Consider the following 24,790-nt stretch of genomic DNA (forward strand, 5'->3'; position numbering starts at 1 on the left):
CTGCAAACATATGAATTCAGACACATTCAAGAAAAAAACAGAGCAAGGAGAGGATGAAAAGTGATAGGCAGAGAAATCAAGGGCCAGTATCAGATATGGACACAGTAAAAAATAGTTGGCACGGGACAAGGGACATTAAAAGGACTAGCTTTTTAAAAAAGTTTTGTACCTGAACGCTTGGAGCATTTAAAATAAAATGGATGAATTAGTTGTACAGAGAGATGCAAAAGGGTATGATATATTTGGGGTTATGGAGTCATGGCTCCAAGGCGGTCAAGGATGGGAACTAAACATTTGAGGGGTATTCACTTTTTAGGAAGGACTGACAGAAAGGAAAAGGTGGTGGAGTTGCATTATTAGATATTGATACAATATTGAGGAAAGATATTAGCACAGATGATGTGGAATCTGTGTGGGTTAAGTTAAGAAACGCCAAGGGGCAAAAAATATCAGTCGGGGTGGTACACAGACCACCAAACTGTATGTTGGGAATAGCATTAGACAGGAAATCAGAGATTCATGTGATAAAGGTCCATTTGTGATTATGGGTGACTTTAATCTGTATATAGATTGGGTGAGTCAAATTAGTCACAGCACAATAGAGGAGAAATTTCTGGAGTGTATATGGGATGGTTTCCTGGATCAATATGTTGACGAACCAACAAGGGAACAGGCCATCTCGGACTGGGTGTTGTGCAATGAGAAAGGATTAGCTGGCAATCTATTTGAGAGAATCTTGGGGATGAGTGACCATAATGATAGAATTCTTTATCAAGGTGGATAGTGAGGTAGTTGATTCTGAGACCAGGGTCCTGAATCTCAATAAAGGTAACTATGATGGTACGAGGCATGAGTTGACCATGAAGGACTGGGAAACATTACTGAAAGGGAGGACACTGGACAGGCAATGGCAGGCATTCAAGGAACAAATAGCTGAACGGCAAAAGCTGTTTATTACCTATTTGGCACAAGAGTAGAAAGGGAATGGTGGCCAAACCATAGCTTACAAGGGAAATTACAGATAGTAAGAGGCATACAAATTAGCAAGAAAAAGCACTAGACTTGAGGATTGGGAACAGTTTTAAATTAGGCAGACCAAAAAATTGATTAAGGGGAAAATCCAATATGAAAGTAAGCTAGCGGGAAACATAAAAACTGACTGTACAAGTTTTGATCGATATGTAAAGATAAAAAGATTGACAAAAACAAATGTAGGCCCTTATGGTCAGAAACAGCAGAATTCATAATGGGGAACAAAGAAATGGCAGAGGAACTAAATTTGTACTTTGTTTCTGTTTTCACAAAGGAAGAGATGAAAAATGTACCGGAAGTTCTGAAAAGCACACGTTTTAGTGAAGTGCTGAAGGAAATCAGTATTAGTGGAGAAATGGCTTTGCGGAAGTTTTAAAAATATATATTTTTATTCCACAAATTTTCACTATACAAAAGAAAAACAAGGGCAACCCTAACAATATTAAAAAACAATCCCACCCAAACCCAAGATACCCTCCCAACCCTTCCCCTCATCCTCCCCTCCCTTAACAGTCTATGGTAACCAACATGATGAACAAACACCAACAGTTGTAGAACACCTCATCACCTCCCTCAGCTCAAACTTCACCTTTGCCAGGGTCAGAAACTCTAGCAGGTCCCCCCGCCATGCCGAGGCACAGGGTGGAGAGACTGACCTCCATCCCAATAAGACCCCTTGCCAGTGATCAGCAAGGCCAAGGCTAAAACATCTGCCCCCACTCCCATCTGCAACTCGGGTGAGTCCGACACCCCAAATATGGCTTCGCGGGGACCGGGCTCCACGTCTATATGCAAGACCCCTGCAATTGTGTTGAACACCGCCCTCCAAAACCTTTCCATCTTAGGGCAGGACCAAAACACATGAACATGGTTCGCAGGGCTCCTCCCACACCACTCATGGACAACCTCCACACCCTCGAACACCTGGCTCATCTGTGATTTTGTGAGGTGTGCCATATATACGAGTTTCAGCTATACCAGCCCCGTACATGAGGTCGAGGCATTCACTCTCCACAGCACCTCACACCACAGTCCCTCTTTCAATGCCTTCCCCAGCTCCTCCTCTCACTTTGCCTTAATCCCATCCATAGACACCCTGTCCTCCTCCAGGATCCTCCCCTAGATCTCCACAGCAACCCCCTTCTTCAGCCCTCCCGCTGACAGCACCGCCCCTAGCAACGAAGAGCCCAGCGCCAACAGGAAGGTTGGGAAAATCTTTCTTGCCAATTCCCGAACCTGCAGGTACCTAAACCCTTCCCCCTGCACCAACCCATAGTCTCCCAACTCCTCTAAGCTCGTGAATGCACAGCCAAGGAACAAACCCTTTATTTCCTTGATATCCCTCTCATCCCATCGCATCCATTCTCCCTGGCTCAAACCCATGATTCCCCTAATCGGCATTGCCCCTGACCCGGCCCACAGCTTAAAATGTTGCATTAACTCTCCACCACCACCGGACTCAACCTGGAGCCATCGGAAATGGCGCCGTTACCAGCGCCCGCTACCCCGAATCCCTGCATGATCCTGCCTCCATCTTTACCACAGAGCCACCCCTCCATGCTCCAACCCCACAGTCAATTTGTCCATCCCCTGAAGGATTTTGATAAATAGACTGGCAGGCACGGAAATAAAAACAAGAATTGTGGCAAACAATCATTTTAACTGCTGCACCTGGCCCGCCAACGACAGAGGGAGGTTGTCCCACCGCGACAGATTGGCCTTCACCCTCCCCACCAAACTAGTGAAATTATATTTTCGAAACCCTCTCCAATCCCGGGCCACCTGCACTGCAAAGTACCTAAAGTGGGTTTCCAGCAAACAAAATGACAGCCCCTCCACCCCCACCCCTAGTCCCATCAGGGAGACCTTAAAATACTCGCTCTTCAAAATTCAACTTCTACCCAGAGAACGTCCTGAATCTCTGGAGCAGCTCTATTATGTTCCCCACCAACTTGCATAGTTCAGAGACGTACAAAAGCAGATCATCAGCGTAGAAGGGCACCCTATGTTCCACCCCCCCTTACTATCCCCTTCTACAGCCCGAGATCTTTTGCGCAATGGCCATTGCAAATAACGGGGGGGGGGGGGGGGGGGGGGGGAACGTCGGGCACCTCTGCCTTGAACTCCAAAGTACCCAGAGTTCATGCTGTTAGTGTAAACACTCGCCATCAAATCCTTATACATCAGCCACACGAAACCTCACCAGAAACCACGGCCAAATTCCAAGTCTCTCCGATACCGCCATCAAGTAACCCCACTCTACCTGATCAAATGCCTTCTCTGCATTCAGTGTCACCACCACCTCCATCTCCTCTTCTCCGCCGGAGACAAGATCACATTCAACAACCTTCAAGAACAGCTGCCTTCCCTTCACAAATCCCGTCTGATCCTCCCCAATCACCTTCGGAAGGCATCCCTCCAATCTTGATGCAAGCACCTTTGCCAATATCTTGGCATCTACATTCAGTAGGGGGCAGCACGGTGGCACAGTGGGTTAGCCCTGTTGCCTCCCTGCTCCTTCCCCAGTGGCTCCGACCTATATAGATCTTTATAAAATGCCTTGAATACTTAATTGATCTACTCCAGGGCTACCAACAGCTTCCCCATCTTATCCAGTACCCGAATTATCTCCCTCGCTGCCACCTCCCTCTGGAGCTGGCCAGCCAACATATGCCCCTCCTGCTCCTCGTGCTCGTAGACCCTTACCCTTGTCAACTAGATCACTGCTTTCCCGTGGATAACTGGTTGAATCTCACCTGCAACCCCTTCCCCTTGGCCAAGAGACCTGGGTCCGGGGCTCCCGCATACCTACCATCCACCTCCAGAAACTCCCCTCTCAGTTTCTGCTGCTCCTCTCTCTCCTCCTTGTCCAACTTAGCTTTGAACAAATTCACCTCCCCCTCACCAGTGCCTTCAGAGCCTCGCAAGCCACCACGTACAAAACCTCTCCTTGCAATTAAACCCCACATATTCCTCGATCACATCACAAAACCTCTTGTTTGCTAACAACCCCATGTCCATCCCCCCCCCCCCCCCCGGCTTCTGGGCCATCCCCTTCTCTGAAACCACATCCAACCAATAGGGAGCATGGCCCAAAATCACAATTGCTGTGTACTCTGACCACCTAACCCCAAAAGCGCCTTCCCCACCATGAAAATGTCTATCCTCGAGTACACCTTCTATACCGGGGAGAAAAACGAATACGCCCATTGAGGAACCTCCACGAAGGGGCCACTCCTCCCATCTCCCTCATGAGCCCAGCCAGTGCCTTCACCCCCCTCGACTGGGCCAGCGAGCGTGGCGGAGGCCTGTCCACCTTTGGTTCCTGATGAGCCATCAATTGCATGAGAGACGAGTTGCTATACAAAAGGTAGGCTTTAATAAGCTAGAACTTAGCCCTGCGGTCGACTACAATAAAATGGACGACCGCCAGGCGTTCTGACTATTTATACCTCAGTATGGAGGCGTGGTTAACTCAGCCTCTCGACCAATTGGAGAGCCGTCACATGACTGGTCTCAACCAATCGGTCGAGAGGCACATGACCGACCAGGGCCAATGGTAAGCCGGTGTTCTGCACCAATGGCAGACAGCTATGCAAATCATACCACCACAGTTCCTGCACCACATTCCAATCCGATTATCAACTCGTGGGTATCCAGATCTGGGATAGCACCCAGCACCCTCTTTACAAACTCTGCATTATCCCAGTTGGGGCCATATACGCTCAGCAGTGCCACCAACCTCCCCTCTCGTGTCCCTATCACTACCACTTACCTCCCCCCACAGTATGCCCCCATCTTCTCCATCTGAAACCTCACCCTCTTGCCCACCAATACACTACCCCTCCGAGCCCAGCTATTGAACCCAAAGTGCAAAACCTGATTCACCCAACCCTTCCTGAGCCTCACCTGATCCTTCACCCTCAGATGGATCTCCTGCAACATCACGTCGGCCTTTAAACTCTTTAATTCTGTAAAAACCCTTGATCTCTTCACCGGCCCCCCTATCATTCCATGGCACTATTCTGACTGATGCGCACACATACGGACACACAGCCAGGACACCCTGCCCCTCGGGCCTGACTCACCCCATTCCTTTGTTACCTTTGAACCCCTTCATCCCCCTCCCAGAATTCCCTCCCAGAATTCCCTCCCCCTTCCTCTTGCAAACACCTCTCATAGTATCGATCTCATCCCTCCACCTTTCACACCTCCAAGGCCCATCCAATGAACACGCCCCCTCCCCCCCCCAACCTTCGCTTGCTATTGTGGAGGCCCCTGCCCAGGCCCCACTCCTCCCCCATGATCCAGTCCCTGGAAACAAAGACAAACAAACAGAACCAGTGCAAAAACCGTGCCACAGAAAACTGTCATACCCCAATATAATTGTAACCAACTGTAGATTATAACAAAGATAAACTACTTTACCCATTCAAGAAACCGAAAAATCCAGTTATTCCCCCCCACAAATAAAGAAACAAGCCAAAATGAGAAATAAAGACAAAGCACAGTCCCCATCCCCTCAGTCCAAGTCCCAATCCCAGTCCCATCTCTCATTTCAGCCCCAATCCTTCAGCCTTCTCAAACGCCTCCGCTGCTTCCACCGGCTCAAAGTTGAAGTCCCCCGAATTGTAGGTCACCCTCAGCTTTGCCAGGTTGGCCACGCCAAACCTCACGCCGTTAAGTGCCGCCTTCACCTGTCCGAAGGCTGCCCGCCTTCTCGCCAGATCCACAGCCAAGTCTTGGTATATTCGAATAGCAACGCCTTTCCACTTTGCCTCACGCCTTTGCATCGCCCAACTCAAGACCTTCTACTCGATGTGAAACTTGAGAAAGCAAATTTGGGGCTCATTTGCTTTCGGCTTGGGCCTGAGCGACCGATAAGCCCTGTCCAGCTCATATGGAGAGGGTTCGGCCTCTGCCATCCTGGTTTTGGGAAAGTTAATGGGATTTAAGTGGAAAAATCTCCGGGGCCTGATCATCATTATCACAAAGTACTTAAGGAAATGCCCAAGATTTGATCATTTTACAAAATTCATTGGACTCTGGAATGGTTCCTACAATTGGAGGGTAGCTAATATAAGGAGGTAGAGAGAAAACAGGGAACTATAGACCAGTGAGCTTGTCAATAGTAAGGAAGTTGCTAGAGTTCATTATCAAGGATTTCATAGCACAGCATTTGGAAAGCAGTGGTATAAATCAGACAAAGTCAGCAAAGATTTATGAAAGGGAAATCATGCTTGATAAGTTTATTGGAATTCTTTGAAGATGTAACTAGTAGAGTTGACTAGGGAGACCTGGTGGATGTGGTTTATTTAAACTTTCAGAAGGCTTTTGACAAGGTCTCACATAGCAGATTATTATGTAAAGTTAAAGCACATGGGGTTACGTATAGTGTCTAGAGATTGATAGAAAGCTGGTTAGCAGACTGGAAGCAAAGTTGGATTAAATGGGTCTTTTTCCTGATTGGCAGGCAGTGACTAATGGGGTACTGCAAGGATTTGTGCAATAGGAGGTAGTGGCAGCAGAGGACAATATATATAGTGAAGGGGATTGACATTGTTCTCTGCAGCAAGGAGCACGAGTCCAGACGGCTGTGTAGTGCCAGGGTTTGGGACATCTGCTCCGAGCTGGAGAGGAACTCACTGTGGGAGGGGGGTGGATCCCATTGTCGTGGTCCATATGGGTCCCAATGACATAGATATAAAGAGGAAAGTGGTTCTGCATAGAATTTGAGAAAATAGGCTCAAAATTAAACAACCTCCAAAGTTATAATCTCTCTCGTTTATTACCTGAGGCGCATGCAAATTGGCATAGGAAACAAAAGAATTAGAGAGATGAATATGTGGCTGAAAGACTAAGTGTGGAAGAAACAGACTTCAGTTTGTGGGGCACTGGGGAAAGCGGGGCTTTACCATTGGGACCCAAGGCAGACTAGACACTTATAAGCAAGTGGATGGACTTCCTGACTCAGGAGCTCCAGAAACAGATGCCATCAAGCTGGAAACCCTGGCCCGCTTCAATGTGGCATTGGAGAAAACAACTGCGAGCAAGCCAGTACAGGGAAGTACGGGGGAAGGGGAGGTCATGACACAGCTCTGAACAGGGAAGGAGTGCCTAGTAGACGAGGGAGGGGGGGGGGGGGGGGGGGGGGGGGGGGGGTGACAAGAGGAGAGGACAGATCCAAGAAGGGGAATGGGGGGGGGGGGGGGGGTAAAATGCTGGCTACAACAGGTCATGCATGGTGGCAGCGAAAACAGCCACACCAAGAACAGCCATCTTGGTGGACCCCAAGACAAAGGGAAGCCCAGCAGTGCAGGGGCCCAGTGACATGGAGTGACTGGCATGGACGGCCACCTTATTGATAAAGGATAACCCCAGAGTGCAGGGGAGCATCCAAAGTTATGTATGGTTGATTCCGCAGGAAGAGGGGGGGGGGGGGAAACAGAAACCCCCATCACAATAGTCACCTGGAACGTCAGGGGATGTAACAGACCAGTGAAAAGACCCAGAGTCTTTGCCCATCTGAAAAGTCCGAGGGTCGATGTTATTTTCCTCCAGGGGACAGACCCGAGGGAGAAGGACCGACTGTGGGTAAGGAAGAGCTGGGTGGGTTCCTCATGAACGTGTATGCTCCCAACTGGGATGACCTTGAATTCATAAAGAAAACCACGGCAGAAATCCCTGACATAGATACACACCCACTCATCATGGGAGCAGGGGCTTTAACTGTATACAGGATCCACAGGCGGACAGATCCAGCCCCAAATTGGGAAAACTAATGAATATGGCAAAGGAGCTGAACACCTTCAAGGAGAAGATGGGAACAGTGGACCCATGGAGGTTCACACACCAAGGGGAGAAGGAATTTTCCTTCTTCTCCCAGGTCTACAAGGTCTACTCGAGGATCGACTTCTTTGTCGTGGGGAAATCAGTGCTTCCAGGGTTAGTGGGAGCTGAATACTCCGCAATTGTAATCTCCAACCACACTCCATGAGCAATTTATCATGGCCAATCCACCTAACCTGCACATCTTTGGACTGTGGGATGAAACCGGAGCACCAGGCGAAGCCCACACAGACACGGGGAGAATGTATAGACTCCTCACGGACAGTGACTCAAGCCGGGAATCAAACCTGGAGATGTGAAGCAACTGTGCTAACCACTGTGCTATTGTTCCGCGTCCCAAGGTGCCCCTTACTTGTTAGTAAGGGGCACCCTGCCACCAACATTGGCCCAAGTCTCAATATTGCTGATACCCAAAAAGGACAATGACCGAAGTACAGGTCCTACAGGACCATGTCTCTCCTTAACACGGATGCAAAGATCCTTGCAAAGGCCCTGGCAAGATAGCTGGAGAGCTGTGTGCCAGAGGTAGTCGTGGAGGACCTGACGGACTTTGTCAAGGGCAGACAGCTAACACTGAACGTCAGGTGCCTGCTGAACGTGATAATGACCCCATCCGCGAGAGAGCACCAGAAGTTATCATCTCCCTGGACGCAGAAAAGGTCTTTGACTGAGTCCAATGGAAGTACCTCGGAGGTACTGCAATGGTTTGGGTTTGGGCCAGGATTCATCTCCTGAGTGAAACTACTGTACAGCTCTCCCATGGCAAGTGTACTGACAAACACCACCAACTCTGAATACTTCGGGCTGCACAGAAGCACGAGGCAGGGATGCCACTGTCCACGTTATAGTTTGCTCTGGCAATCGAGCCACTGGCGATCACCCTCAAGAGTGGCAAAGGGGGGAAGAGGTATCCAAAGGGGGACAGAGAGCATAGAGTCTCAGTCTACATCTCAAACCCCCGGACCAGCATGGAAGGGATAAATGAAACTTCTATATGAGTTTGAATCCTTCTCAGGCTATAAGCTCAACTTGAGTAGGAGCGAGATCTTCCCCGTGAAGCTGTAAGGACAGCCGTTTAAACTGGCCTGGACCAACTTCTGCTACCTGGGGAACACAATAGCCGAGGACAGGATACGGATCCATAAATGAAGCCTGACAAGTCTGGTGGAGGAAAGGACCTGCAGAGGTGGGGCTCCCTCCAAGTCTCCCGAGCAGAGAGGAAACAGACGATCTGAATGAAAATGCTGCCCAGGTTCTTCTTCCTGTTCAGATCTTTCCCGATCTACATCTCCAAAGTATTTTTCAACATAGTCAACAAGTTAATCACTTCAGCCTACCTGAAATGTCCACCATGGCTCCCTGTTAAAGTCAATATTTTTCCCGCTTCTGGACTGTAGTAGAAATATTCAACAACGCTCGTTAAGAAAACATAACAAGATTTTATTTTCAAAAAGACTGCAGTTTATGGCTGAAAGTTGAGGTCGGAGAGCAGAGAGTGTCACTGCTGATTCCTACTGAAGTCCGCGCTTTCACAGAGAATCAGCTCAATATTTATACATTATCATTATCAAGATTGCGCGACAACAGTTTAGTCAGGAATTCGATCGGAAATAGAAACGGAAGCAATGTCATAAAACAGACCTTTTTTGTCGCATTACTCATACCATTATCTTGTCCTTGGAGGGAACATTGAAAGGTCGGAGGAGACTTATTTCTTCCTGAACTTATCTTGTTTTATTCCTACGGCCCTGGGTTATGACGAGTTAGTTTTATCAGGAGTTGCCGAGGTCCGGTATTTTGGAATGGCTTGACCTTCTCTGATCTTATTCAGACTTCAAGTTATGCAGAGTTGGCCTTATCAGTCTTACAGTCTGAAATGGTTAGGGCAGCTTTTCTTACATTGTATCAAACATTTTGACCGGTCTTCCCATTGACCAGTTTTCCCATCATGCCATTACTTAATTCGTACCATAATCACACCCCATCTGCTACACCATAGGTTCATTAGTGCAAGAATAGATGCCACTTGAAAAAGTGGAGACAAGATGAGGCGTCCCTGAGGGACATGTACACAGACGATAGAGTAGCAAACCTGGGGAACTCACGGAGAGGTTCCAGCTAGCAAGAGGGAACGACCCGAGAAACATTCGAGTCAAAAATCTTCCTCCGCCAAGAAACAACGATGCACCCCCAGATACCAGGACACTCATTAGTAGAAAGACTGCTGAATGAGAGTGACCTTGGGGAGGGGAACTGTGGGGACATGTGTGGGCGACTGCTGGAGAAGGTACGTTCCTCCTGGATGAGACAAGGAAAAAATGGGAGGAGGAACTAGGCAGATAGTTAGAAAGATGCCTCCGGATCGAAGCACTGCACAGGGCAAACCCCACCTCCACGTGCTCAGGGCTGAACCTAATGCAGCAAAAGGTGGTGCAGAGCGCACCTAACCAGAACTCGAAAGAGCAGGTTTTTCCCGGAGATGGACAAATGCATATGGTGCCAGGGAGGCTCGGCCAATGACACCCATGTTCTGGGCTTGCCCCAAACTTGTCGAGTATTCTTTGAGGCTATGTCCAGGATTGTGGGAGTGAGGGTGGAGCCATGCCCAAAGGTGGCGGTCTTCAGGGAATCAGATCATCCAGAGCTGTTCATGGGGAGGGGCCCGATGCCCTAGCCTTTACCTACTTAATCTCCCACCGGAGAATCCTGCTTGGTTGGCAATTGGCAACACCATCCAAGACTGCAAACTGGCTGTCTGATCGGACGGAATTTTTCTCGGCTGGAGAAAATAAAATTTGCCATCCACGGTTCGGAAGAAGGCTTCCAAAAGACACAGAAGCCTTGTTATGAAGATGTTCACTTGTACATATACGTGTTGTTTTTTTGCGCTTTTTTTACTGATTGGTTATAAAATATGAAAACTCAATTAAAAACATTTCCAAAAAAAAAGAAAAGGGTGGTGGGGAGGCTTTGTTTGTATGAGATGGAATAAGTATGAAAGCAAGAAATGATCTTGGATTGGAAGATGTAGAATCCAAATGGGTGGAGGCAAGAAATAACCAAGGGGAAGACGACACTGGTGGAAATAGTTTCTTGGCCTAACAGTAGCTATACTGTTGGATGGAGAATAAATCAGGAGATAATATGGGCATGTATAAAAAGCAGTACTTTAATCATGGATGACTTTAATCTTCATATCGATTGGGAAAATCAAATTGGCAGAGGTAGCTATGAGGAAGAATTCATAGAGTGCATTCAGGACTGTTTCCTAGAATATGTTGGGGTTCCAACCAGAGATCAGAGGCAGGTTTAATAAACAAAAAACAATCTCAAGAGTAAAAGATCCCCTCGGAAACAGTAACCATAACATGGCAGAATTTAGCATTTAATTTCAGAGTGAGAAACTTGGGTCAGAAACAACTGTGCTACACTTAAATAAAGGTAATTATAAAAGGAATGGCAGGAGTGGATTGGGAAAGGAGTTTAGCAGGAAAGATAGTTGATCAGCAATCGCAGATGTTTCTGAAAATAGTTCATGACTCAGAACAAAGATATATCCCACTGAAGGAGGAGTCTAGGAAGTGGATAAATCAACCATGGTTAACCAAGGAAGCGAAGGATAGTATTAAACCAGAATAAATTACAGTGTGGCGAAGATTAAAAGGTAAGGTAGAGGATTGGGGCATTTTTAAAAACCAATAAAAGATGACCAAAAAAATAATAAAGCAGGACAAGATAAAGGGAGGCCAAACTAGCAAATAATATAAAAATGGACAGCAAGAGCTTCTTTAAATATATAAAAGGAAGAGAGGTGCCAAAAAGTGAACATAGGCCCCTTACAGAGACTGGGAAAATAATGGGAAACCAGGAAATGGCAGAGGAGTTAAACAAATTCTTTGCATATGCAGTCATGGTGAGAAACATTAGTAACCTTCCAAGAATCCTTAAATTCTTGAAAATACACAGATGATTGGAAAACTGCAAACACCCTTATTCAAAAAGGGAGGGAGACAAGAAATGGTAACTATATGCCAGTTAGCTTAACTTCTGGGAAAATGTTATAGTCCATTATAAAGGATGCAATAGCAGAGAATTTAGAAATGCATAATTTAATCAAGCATATTCAGCATGTTTTCACAAAGGGGAAATCATACCTGACAAATGTATTAGAACTCTGTGAAGTGATAATGAACAGGATAGATAAAGGGGAACCAGTAGATGTAACATACATGGATTTCCAAAAAGCATTCGATAAGGTGCCACACCGAGGCGCCAGGATCAGAGCCCATGGTTTGGGGGGTAGTTTATTATCCCAGATAGAGGATTGGCTAACTGATAGAAGACAGAGTTGGGATAAGAGGGGCATTTTCAGGATGGCAACCTGTAACTAGTGGAGTACCACAAGCATCAGTCCTGGGGCCACAATTACTTACAATATATATCAATGACTTGGACAAGGGAAATGAATGTACTATTGCCAAGTTAGCAGATGCCACAGAAATAGGTGGGAAGGCAAATGGTGAGGGTGACAAAATCTACAGAAGGATATAGACAGGTTAGGTGAGTGGGCAAAATTTGGCAGATGGAATATAACGTGAAGTTATATACTTTGGTCAGAAGAAAAGAGATGAATATTATTTAAATGGAGAAAGACTGCAGAAAACTGTAGAACAGACAAATTTGGGGGTCCTCTGCATAAATCACAAAAAACTAGCATGCAAGTTCAGTCGGTAATTGGGAAGTCAAATGGAATGTTGGCCTTTATTTCAAAGGGAATGGAGTATAAAATAAGGGATGTCTTGCCTTTGAATATGGTGTAGAGTTTTGGTTCCCTTATCTAAGGAAAGATGTACTGGCATTGGAGGCAGTCCAGAGAAAGATGACTAGGTTGATCCTGGGTATGGATGATTTTTTTTTTTGAGGAGAGGTCAAGTAGGTTGTGCCTGTACTAATTGGTGTTTAGAAGAATGAGAGGCGACCTTACAGAGACATATAGGATTCTAGGGTGCTTGACAGAGTAGGTGTTGAGAGATTGTTTGCACTTGTGGGACAGCCTAGGACCAGAGAGCATAATCTCAGAGTATGGGGTCACCCATTTAAGAAATAAATGAGGTTGAATTTCTTCCGTGGGTAGTGAATCTGTGGAATGTTTTACCACAGAGAGCTGTGGAGGATGGGTGGTTAAACATGTCCAAGGCTGAGATAGATTTTCTAATCAGCAAGGGAATTAAAGGTTATGGGGATAAGGCAGGAAAGTGGTTTTGATGACGATCATATCACATCAGTCACAATCGCATTGAATGACAGAGCAACTCGATGGGGTGAATGGCCCACTTCTACTCCTATGTCTTATGGTCAAACACATAATTCAGTCTCCCTTTTTCAACCTCACTAACAGCTCGAGGTGTCAGGTGCTGGATCCTGGGGAACAGCTTGATGCAACTTGCAGTATGAAATACCATGATGCCAATCTCTCTTAGTTACTCAAGTTGGGAAGAATCTACAGGAAATGAAATGGGCATCCAGATGGTCACAAAGCAAATCCTTGTAACCAAAAAGTATGATTAACGAGCTAAAGCTATACATCACAACTTTAAGGCACACTGAACAGATCTTGCTGGCTGCAATCATATTCTGGCAATTATGGGTGAAACTAACATTGCAGGTGAAGCTTTACCCAATCTGGTAGAATTTCACCAGTTATTTACTTGCCCTCAAAACTAAATGTTTATAAGTCTTGGGCATATCAGGTGTCACTTAAAAACTCAAATTACTCAAAAAAATTAAGCAGGGTCCTCAAGCACCCAATTTTACAGCTGACCTGGCAGAATGTGTGGCTGTATCACTGATGCAAGTGAAGCATTTGGGATTGTTCAATAGATCGGCAGTCTGATCCCATTGCATTTGTTAGAACTGATTATACTTTTTCCCCCTCTTCTTAGAGATCACAAACTCAAATCAGGACTCAGCTACTCTCAGACACTGTCTATCCCATGAAGATCATTTCAACAGCCTCACCTTAGTGATCACGGCAGTGAGTCTCTGCATCATTACTTGTGTATTTCTGATGCTGATGGTTTGTTGCATCAAGAGGAAGGCAGTTTACACATATGGCACAGTGGAGTCCACCCACAAAACTAATACATCTTCAAAAGGTCAGTAATTAGTAATGAGACTTTATTTTACAAATTATTTAATCTGCAACAGAACTGGGGGTGGCAAAATTTTAACCAGTGGACCCACTCACAATGGGGGAAGCAAAGGGGTTCAAACCTGACAAGGAGATTGCCCCTCTCGTTCTCAGAGGCATCACTAAAAGTAATGCCATGGGCTGTAAGCATATGGAGATTAATATTATTCCTGGGCGGCAGGAGGACAACAACCTCCAGGAACAAGCAAGCATGGTTGGAAGTCATTGAGCTGGTGAGCAGGACTATGGTCCTGTGATTATGATCAAATACCAACCCTCTCATTCTGATCTCCCTAACATGCCTCAGACCAACACATATTGTAGCACGAGAATTGTAAAACTGATGACGAAGGCAATTGTGTACTGAATTCCCACATCGGTGCATGGAGAGAAGGACTAGAAATGCTCGTAAAGGCAGAAACAGAAAGACAGAGCAGGCTTGAGCTGAAGTTGCAGCGGGAGACAGCATGGTGGAGGACCAGAGCTCTGGTTTGTTGACCCAGTGGTCAACGGAGCAGCTGGTGCAAGTTATTCAGGAAGGCTTTGCAAAGCAGAAACGGGACTGCTTGGACCCAATAAAAGGGTCGATTGAATGGCTGGAGCTTAGATTGGACGCCCAAGATCGGACGATCCAGAAGGTAGAGAAGGCACTGGCTCAGCAGGAGCATCATCAAACTGCTGTGGAGTTGGAGGTGGGGATGCTGAGAGACGAGCAGAAGAAGCTCCTGGAGAAGGTGGAGGACCTAGAGAATAGGTCCCGCCGGCAGAACTTGAGAATCGTTGGGCTCCCGGAGGGCTCTGAAGGAGCGGCGCTGGGGCATACATCGCAGATATGTTTGAGAAGCTGCTGGGGGATGGGGCATTCTCCCGACCCTTGGAGGTGGACAGTCCTCACAGAGCACACGCGAGGAAGCTGTGAATGGAAGACCCCCCCCCCCCCGAGGGCAATGGTGGTGAGATTCCACAGGTACTTGGATAAGGAGCGCATTCTACAGTGGGCCAAGCAGACACGGAGCTGTAAGTGGGACAATAGTATCCTGCGGGCCGACCAAGACCTGAGTGTGAAGGTGGCCAGGAGAAGAGCAGGCTTCAACCAAATTAGGACGATCCTTTTTAAGAAAAAGGTGAAGTTCGGACTGTTGTATCCAGCCCATCTCTGGGTCACGCACGAGGAACAGCACTTTTATTTCGAGTTGCCTGAGGACGCCCTGGACTTGGCGAAAAGGAAAGGACTGGTGGTGGGCTGAGAACTTTTGAACTTTGCTGCAACGTTCATGTTTTTTTTCTTTTAAAAAAAAGTTTCTCGTTTCTCATTTTGTGGAAGCTTTTTGTAATGCCTTTTGCATTGATTTGGGACCAGTGGCAGAGCTGAGTGAGTTAAGGTTTTCACTTGCACTGTTGGGAGATGGAGGGGTGCTTGTTTAGATCTTGGTGTTTTTCTGTTGGGCAGTTATGTGGGGATTGTTTGATGTTGGAGTATGTTTGCATGAGCGGGGGGGGGGGGGGGGGGGGGGGTGAGGAGGGAACAATAGGTGGGAGACTGTCCGGTGCCAGGGATGGGGGCCACCAAGCTAGCTAGGCGGGCTAGCTCACGGAAGCGCAGTGGGGGGGGGTGCATATGTTAGGTTTAGTAAAGGGGTTGGGTTACAGAGTGTTGTTACTGGGAGGGGGAGGGGGGTAAATGTTCTGCTGATGAGGGAGGGACTTGGGCGAAGGGATAGAGAGGAGGTTGGGGGCGGAGGCTGCCTTGGGGCGGACCGATGCAGGGTCGGAGCATGAGCTGGAGGCGGGCCCAAAAAAGGGGATGGCTGATCGGTGAAGGGGGCAATGAGCCCCCCAACTAGGGCTCACCTGGAATGTTCGAGGGTTAAATGGGCCGGTCAAGAGGGCACGTGTGTTCACGCATCTTAGGGGACTGAAGGCGGATGTGGTAATGTTGCAGGAGACGCACCTTAGAGTAACTGACTAGATTAGATTGAGGAAAGGCTGGGTCAGTCAGGTCGTTCACTCGGGACTAGACTCAAAGACTAGAGGGGTTGTGATCCTGATCAATAAGCAGGTAGTGTTTGAAGTGGGTAGAATAGTCTCGGATGTGGGAGGTCAGTACATTATGGTCTGTGTGAAACTGGAGGGGGTGCAGGTGGTATTAGTAAATGTGTATGCACCAAATTGGGATGATGTGGAGTTTATAAAGAGGATGCTGGGAAGATACCGGACCTGGACTCGCACAAGTTGGTCATAGGAGGGGACTTCAACACAGTTATTGACCCTGGCTTGGACCGGTCAAGCTCGAAAACGGGCAGTGTGCCAGCAATGGCAAAGGAACCAAAAGGGTTTATGGAGCAGATTGTGGGGGGGGGGGGGGAAGGTGGATCCAGGGAGATTTGGGAAGCCAAGGTTGAAGAAGTTCTCCTCCTATTCACACATGCATAAAGTGTACTCCCGGATTGATTTATTTATTTTGAGCAGGGCCTTACTGGCAGGGGTGGTGGACATGGGGTACTCGGCGATCATAATCTCAGACCATGTTCCGCACTGGATTGACCTGCAGGTTAGTAAAGACAGTAACCAGCGCCCGCACTGGAGGCTAGAGGTGGGACTTTTGGCTGACGAAGGGGTATGCGAGCGGCTGAGGAAATTATTCAGAACTACCTGCAGGTCAACGACACGGGGGAAATTTCAGCAGCAGTGGTCTGGGAAGCACTGAAGGATGTAGTCAGAGAGGAGCTGATCTCAACGGGCCAAGGAGATACTACAGATCGATAGGAGGTATGCGGAGACCCCTGAGGCAGGGCTTTTAAGGGAACGGCGGAGGCTACAGGCGGAGTTTGGCTTGTTAACCACAGGGAGGACGGTGGAGCAGCTGAGAAAGGCAAGGGGAGGCGATCTATGAGCATGGAGAGAAGGCCAGCAGAATGCTTGCACAGCAGCTTAGAAAGAGGGAGGCAGCCAGGGAGATAGGGAAAGTAAATGACAGAGATGGGAATCTGGTTGGAGATTCAGCAGGGGTGAATAAGGCATTTAGGGATTTCGACAGTACAGGTCGGAACCTCCTACGGGGCCGGAGGGGATGAGGCACTTCTTGGAGGGGCTGAATTTCCCAAAGGTTGACGGGGAGCTGGTAGAAAGGCTGGGGACCCTGATCAGGTTGGAAGAGATAGTGGAGGGTCTGAAGGCCATGCAGTCGGGTAAAGCCCCGGGGCCGGACGGGTGCCCAGTGGAGTTCTATAAAAAGTTCTCTGGGATATTGGGGCCGGTGTTGATGAGGATGTTCAATGAGGCAAAGGAAAGAGGGGTGCTGCCCTCGACGATGTGACAGGCCACGATTTCGCTGATACTGAAGCGGGACAAGAACCCGGATCTATATGGGTCCTACAGGCCGATATCACAATTGAATGTGCACCCAAATTGCTGGGCCAAAACTTTGTCCTCCAGGATTGAGAATTGTGTTCCAGACGTTATTGGGGAGGACCAGGCGGGGTTTGTTAAGGGTAGTCAGTTGGTGGCCAATGTAAGAAGGTTGTTAAACGTGATCATGATGCCCCCGGAAGGTAGGGAGGTGGAGGTAGTGATCGCATTGGATGCAGAAAAGGCTTTTGATCGGGAAGAATGGGATTATCTGTGGGAGGTACTGGGACAGTTCAGATTTGGGCGGGACTTTATTGACTGGGTCAGGTTGCTGTATAGGACAATAGGACAACATTGGACTATTTTAGACTGCACTGGGGGATGAGACAGGGATGCCCCCTCTCCCCACCGTTGTTCGCGCTGGCTATAGAGCCGTTGGCTATTGCTCCAAGAGCCTCAAGGGGCTGGTCCGGGGGGGGAGGGGGGCACAGAGTCATGCTCTATGCAGACAACCTGCTTCTGTATGTATCAGACGCAAAAGAGTGGATGGAAGAAATCATAAGGATTCTAGGGGAATTTGGCCGGTTTTCGGGGTACAAGCTAAATATGGGGAAAAGTGAGATGTTTGTGGTCCAGGCAAGGGATCAGGAGAGGCGATTGGGGGAGCAGCCGTTTAGATTAGTAGGGGGAATATTTAGGTACCTAGGCATTTAAGTGGCGCGGGAATGGGTCCGGCTGCATAAATTAAATCTGGCCCAACTAGTAGACCAAATGAAGGACGATTTTCAGAGATGGGACGCGCTTTCGTTGTCACTGGCTGGGAGGGTGCAGACGGTGAAGATGACAGTTCTCCTGAGATTCCTGTTTGTATTTCAGTGTCTCCCCATCTTTATTCCACACTCCTTTTTTAAACGGGTCAACAAAGTGATCACTGGCTTTGTTTGGGTGGGCAAGACCCTGCGGGCAAGGAAGGTAATGCTTTAGCGGAGTCAGGGAGAGGGCGGGCTGGCGCTGCCAAATTTTAGTAACTATTACTGGGCGGCGAATATAACCATGATCAGGAAGTGGGTGGTGGGGGAGGGGTTGGCACGGGAGCTTATGGAGACGGCTTCATGCAAGGGCACCAGTTTGTGGGCATTGGTAACTGCGCCACTGCCGTTCCTGCCAGCAGGGTACTCCACCAGCCCTGTGGTGGTGGCGGCCCCGAGGGTCTGGGGGCAATGGAGAAGGCACGTGGGAGCAGAGGGAGCATCGGTCTGGTCCCCAATCTGTAATAATCATCGGTTTACCCCGGGAAGTATGGATGGGGGGTTCCGGATATGACGGAGAGCAGGGATTGAGAGGATGGTGGATATGTTTATGGAGGGGAGCTTTCCGAGTACGAGGGCGCTGGAGGAGAAATTTGGGTTGGCAAGGGGAAACAAATTCAGGTATCTGCAGGTGTGGGACTTCCTACATAAACAGGTGTCAACCATCCCGCTCCTACCGCTAAGGGGGATTCAGGACAGGGTAGTTTCCAGAAGGTGGGTAGCAGAAGGGAGCGTCTCGGACATTTACAAGGAAGTTATGGGGTCAGAGGAGACGCAGACCGAGGAGCTGAAGTGCAAGTGGGAGGAGGTGCTGGGAGGAGAGATCGAGGATGGTCTATGGGCAGATGCGTTGAGTAGAGACAACCCGTCCGCAACATGTGCCAGGCTCAGCCTGATACAATTTAAGGTCGTTCACCAGGCTCACATGACAGTGGCCCGGAAGAACAGATTCTTTGGGGTGGAAGACAGGTGTGCAAAATGTGCGGGAGGACCAGCGAACCACGTCCACATGTTCTGGGCATGTCCGAAGCTTAGGGGATTTTGGTAGGGATTTGCAGATGTCATGTCCAGTGTTAAAAACAAGGGTGGCACTGAGTCCAGAGGTGGCGATTTTCAGGGTGTCGGAAGACCCGGGAATCCAGGAGGAGAGAGGCAGACGTTCTGGCCTTTGCTTCCCTGGTAGCCCGGAGAAGGATACTATTAGCTTGGAGGGACTCAAAGCCCCCGAAGTCGGAGACCTGGCTATTGGACATGGCTAGCTTTCTCTGTTTGGAGAAAATCAAGTTCGCCTTGAGGGTCACTGTTGGGGTTCGCCCGGAGGTGGCAACCGTTCGTCGACTTCTTCGCGGAAAATTAATCGGCAGCAGAAGGGGGGGGGGGGGGGGGGGGGGGGTTAGTTTAGCTTAGAGCGGGGGGGGGGGGGGGGGTTAATAAAGGTGGTCCTGTAAGGAAGGGAGACGGCTTTTGCACTATGTTTATAGTTTCATGTACATTGTTTATTTTGTTGTTACAATACCAAAAATACCTCAATAAAATGTTTATTAAAAAAAAACTGCACCCGCTAGAGGGGATGGGGGAGGTCATGCAGATCTGAAGGGACTTTGGGAGTTACTCAGGGTACAAGTTGAACGTGGGGAAAAGTGAGTTTTTTGTGATTCACACTAGGGGTCAGAAGAGACTGGGAGAACTCCCGCTCAAGATGGTGGAGAGGAGCTTTCGGTACCTGGGCATACAGGTGACTAGGAATTGGGATGACACAGGCTCAATCTATCTTGGCTTGCAGAGCAGATGGAGGAAGACTTTAAAAGGTGGGACATGCTCTCGCTTTCCCTGGTGGGAAGGGTGCAGGCCGTGAAAATGACAGTCCTCCCCAGATTCCTGTTAGTTTTCCAGTACCTTCCCCTCTTCACCCCAAATCCTTCTTCAAGCAGGTGAACAGGATTATCACAGGATTTGTGTGGGCAAACAAGACCCCGCGAGTTAAAAGGCTGTTTTTGGAGGGCGGCTAATGTAGCCATGATTAGGAAATGGGTAATACTGTAGAGGAGGGGTCGGCGTGATGCAAAGGCACCAGCCTAGGGGCACTGGTAACGGCACCGCTGCCGTTCTTGCCGGCACGATACACCACGAGCCCAGTGGTGATGGCAGCACTGAGGGTCTGGGGTCAGTGGAGAAGGCACAGGAAGGAGGGGGCCTCAGTTTGGACCCCGATACGGAATAATCATAGATTTGTCCCGGGTACAATAGACGGAGGGTTTCAAAGTTGGCACAGGCCGGGCATCAAAAGGATGGGGTACCTGTTCATAGATAGGACTTTCCCTAGCTTGAAGGCGCTGGAGGAGAAATACAGTGTGCCCCCTGGAAATGCCTTCAGATACCTCCAAGTCTGCACCTTTCTCAAAAGACAGTGAGGACATTTCAGTTGCTACCCCCTCGCAGGATACAGGACAGGGTGGTCTCTGGCATCTGGGTAGGGGAGGGGAAGGCGTCGGACATCTACCAACAACTGCAGGAGGCGGAGGCCCTAGTGGAGGAACTGAAGGGCAAGTGGGAGGAGCTGTGCGTGGAGCTGGATGAGGGTCTGTGGGCTGATGCCCTAGGCAGGGTGAATTCCTCCTCATCGTGTGCCAGGCTCAGCTTAATTCAGTTTAAGGTGGTACATCGGGCACACATGACGACGACGAGAATGAGCAAGCTCTTTGGGGTTGAGGACAGATGTGCGAGATGTTCAGGAAGCCCAGAAAACCATGTCCATATGTTCTGGGCATGCCAGACGCTTAAAGAATACTGGCAGGGCTTTGCAAAGGCTATGTCCAAGGTCTTGGACGCTCGGGTAAAGCCGAGTCCGGAGATAGCGATATTTGGGGTGTCGGAAGATCCGGGAGCGGAGGAAGCGAAGGAGGCCGACGTCCTGGCCTTTGCCTCCCTGCTAGCCCGGAGACGGATCTTGTTAATGTGGAGAGACGCGAAACCCCCGAGTGTGGAGACCTGGGTTAGTGACATGGCTGGGTTTCTTAGTCTTGAGAGAATAACGTTTGCCTTGAGAGGTTCCTTGCTGGGGTTCACCCGGCGGTGGCAACCGTCCCTTGACTTTCTAGGCGAGCATTAAAATGTCAGCAGCAGCAATCCGGGGGGGGGGGGGGGGGGGGGGGGGGGGGGGGGAAATAGCCACCTTGTTTTGTTAATTATTCTTTTTTTTTTTACTGGTTATGTAAAAATTCTGTTTGAGAAAAACTTTAATAAAAACTAATTTTAAAAAAGTCTGTGCTGTTATGGTATCAATTTCTATAGTCCATGCCAGATGTGGAGGAATGCAAGGTGAGGAGAAAGTGAGGCAAATTGTTTATGACAAAATAGGAAGATAAATTCATCCACCCGGTCAAGCTAGAGACTCACCTGTGCGCAGCTACAGCTCCCAGTGCAGAAAAGATACACTGCAGAATAAGACTTCACAGAATAAGACTCCATTGGGTAAACTCTAATTGTACGGGTTAGCTGATCCAGACGAATGGCCAGGCCCTCAACAGGAAAACCAGGCTTCACTATTCGCAGGATCACAATTAGTGGGAAGTGACTGTACCTAGAGGACGGGTAGTCCAATTCAACCAGGCCGGTTGTTGCAACATAAAGCCAAGTACAGTTAACTTATCACTTGCAGTCAGGAGTGAAAGAGGTAGGGGTGTCAACACTGTTTTGAGAGCAAGTTTAAAGGATGATTGTAACCAACATGGTTAGAGTGGGAATTCAAAGTCAGTAAAATCTCTGGGCTGAAATAAACTGCAAGTTCAGAAAAAGATGAGATTTGGCGAACTTATCAAATGATAGGCAATTATAATGAATTGAAGCATTTGAAAACTTAACCTTTTCATTTTAATCTGTTTAGTGTATATATGCAACTGCCAGTGCTATACTTAGATATAAATGGAAAGTGATGTTGGACAATGTTGCAAGCTATTTCACCAATATCATTGTTTTTCCTCACAGATGGACTGCTGCAAGTGAGTGTTGAAGGAGATGATCAGAATCAAAGTTTGTCCTCTGAACCATCATCTGAGCCATCTGAAACTTGTAGCAATTGCTTCTCAGATCAAAGGATTCCTGATAAAGAACGAAAGATGTTATCGAACACAGTGACACCTCATCAGTGCATTCAGATACCATCTGTAGCTGACACAAGAGCTCTTCCTTCTGCCATAATTTACAAAGAGAAGCCATTTCAGATCATCTGTTCCCCATCGCAACCCAGCATAAGAGAAACTGAGAGCTTCCAGGAGAAGCAGCACATCAAGTATTGAAGATTTTGAGCTGAAGCCACTTCAACTCTGTTGAAGGTCGACTGGACATCCACCCAGCGTCAAGGCTGTAAAACTGATATACAACCTCCCAAAGGATTTAGGTCTCCTCTCCAATATCTCCGATCTTGATAAAATATGTTTCGTGCCTCTCTTCAAACAACAGCTAGAATTGGGAGTAGGGGGAGATCCAGTATACTTCATCTTCACAAACTGCTATAGAGAAACAGGGTGGGGAGTCATATAACAAGACAAGTATTTCCATAGCAAAGCCTTCGGGATGAGTTGATGAGTCTCAGAACATTTATGGTTTGCCCAAGGCGAGCAAATGCACTGAACCACATAGCAGAAAATCCCTTGATTGTTCACCTATCTGCAAGTGCTATTATGACTTTTGCCGACTGAATGTACATGGGGGGTGGAGCCTACTCCTAATTACCATTTAGTGATACACTGGAAACTATGCTGCCCCATGTGGTCGAATAGCTTACCATTCACTCCATAATTTTGTTTAAAAAATCTGCAGATCCCAAATAACTCCATTCACCACATCACCAATGCATAGTGACAGCACTGTGTACCATCTACGAGATACACTGCAGTAACTCACCAAGGCTTCTTCGACAGCACCTTCCAAACCCTCAACCTCTACCACCTTGAAATACAAGGGCAACAGATACATGGAAACACCATCACCTGCAGTCCCCCACCCACTCCCAGGACTACACTTGGAACTATATCAACTTTCCCTCACTGCCGCTGGATCACAAATCCTGAACTCCCGTCCTAACAGCACTGTGGGTGCACCTACACCAATTGACTGCAGTGTTTTAAGAAGGTGGCTTAAGGGCAATTAGGGATGAAGACGACGACTTCTGGTGACTGTGGTGCACTGAATGGATGAACATCAGGTGGCTCTACTCTCAACCAGAATCAAAAAGGCACTTTTAGGTGAATGTTGCCTGAAAAATCAACGGTGAAGTACCCCGAATGGAAGAAAGAGTGATTGCAAAAAATGCCAACTAATGGGAGCTCAAGGGGCCGAAGGGATGGCAGAAAGGGCCACGAACAGCAAACAGATGAACCAATGGACCCACGAGGCGTGGGGGCCCCGGCTGCCCAAGAGAGGGGGAGACCATCAAACCGAACATCACCCTCCGCCCTGCTACCCAGAGACGGATGGAAGACGTTCCTCAAGAAGAGCTGGTTGCCATGAAAGAGGCGATCAGAATTGAGATTCAGGTGGCGGTTAAGTTGTGGTGATGGAGGCAATGATTAACCTACAAAAGACGATTGACGGATTGGGGAAGAAAGTGGAGGCGCAGGAGCGGAAGATCCGCGACCTCGAGACAACTTCATGGGGAAGGTTGAAGGCCAGGAGAACAGGTCCTGATGACAATGTTTGGGTTGTGGGCCGACTAGAAAGCATCGAAGGTAGAGACCCAATAGGCTACATTGCCCGAATGCTGGGCAACCTCGTCGGGAGAGACAGCTTCCCCAACCTCAGAACGCGACAGGGCACACAGGTTGCTCAGACCAAAGCCCAAAGACAGGGGAGCAGCCGAGGGCGAACACTGCGAAGCTGCACCGATACCAGGACCGTGAGACGATCCTGCGGTGGGCAAGACAGACTAAAGCGGAGCACATGGGAAGAACACCAGAATCCATATTTATCAGGACATTGGGGCAGATCTGGCAAAAAAGGGCCAAGTTCAACCAGGCAAAGTCAGCATTATATTAAAATGGGGTGTGATTTGGCATGCTATTCCCAGCCAGACTCTGGGTCATGCACCAGAGAAAAGAGTACAATTGCAATACCCGGGTAGAGGCAAACAATTTTGTGTGGGCCAACGGCCTGGACATAGGGCAGGCGAGGCAGTGACAAAGGTGGATTGGAGTAAGATTGCTGAAAGAAACAGGGACTTATAGAACAAGTTCACATGTTTGCGCGGGAATGTACTGCCTCATTCTAATCAGAAAGACTGGGTCACATGAGAGAGCGAGGACAGGGAAATGCAGGCATTTCGGAAGGGGCAGGCAGAAAAAGCAGTCGGCAAGCATAGGCAATAGGCTAGACCAGCCCTGGGAGGGGAGCCACCGTACTAGCAGGATTGGCTAGCACAGGAAGAAGGCAGTAAGGGGGACCGTGGCGCACCTCTCGGCATGGAGGGGGTGCCTGGTTGGGGAGAGGAGGGTGAAGGAACATATAGTAAACAGGGTGGGGAAGAAAAAAAAAAGAGTTGGTGCTCGGATGGGCTTCGGCAGGTAGG

The 24,790-nt window shown here is 48.4% G+C and overlaps 1 protein-coding gene across 1 annotated transcript in view; it reads left to right on the forward strand.

Moving 5' to 3' along the window:
* Positions 1 to 24,790, forward strand: part of LOC119979098 (tumor necrosis factor receptor superfamily member 13B) — a 167,767-nt gene extending 142,977 nt beyond the window's left edge. The window contains exons 5-6 of the mRNA XM_038821097.1: positions 13,824 to 14,036; positions 22,213 to 24,790. Of these exons, the coding sequence (XP_038677025.1) occupies positions 13,824 to 14,036; positions 22,213 to 22,523 (524 nt within the window). The 3' untranslated portion in view covers positions 22,524 to 24,790. The remainder of the gene's footprint in view (positions 1 to 13,823; positions 14,037 to 22,212) is intronic.

The sequence above is a fragment of the Scyliorhinus canicula genome, chromosome 15, assembly GCF_902713615.1.
Source record: "Scyliorhinus canicula chromosome 15, sScyCan1.1, whole genome shotgun sequence".
NCBI classification, from domain to species: Eukaryota; Metazoa; Chordata; class Chondrichthyes; order Carcharhiniformes; family Scyliorhinidae; genus Scyliorhinus; species Scyliorhinus canicula.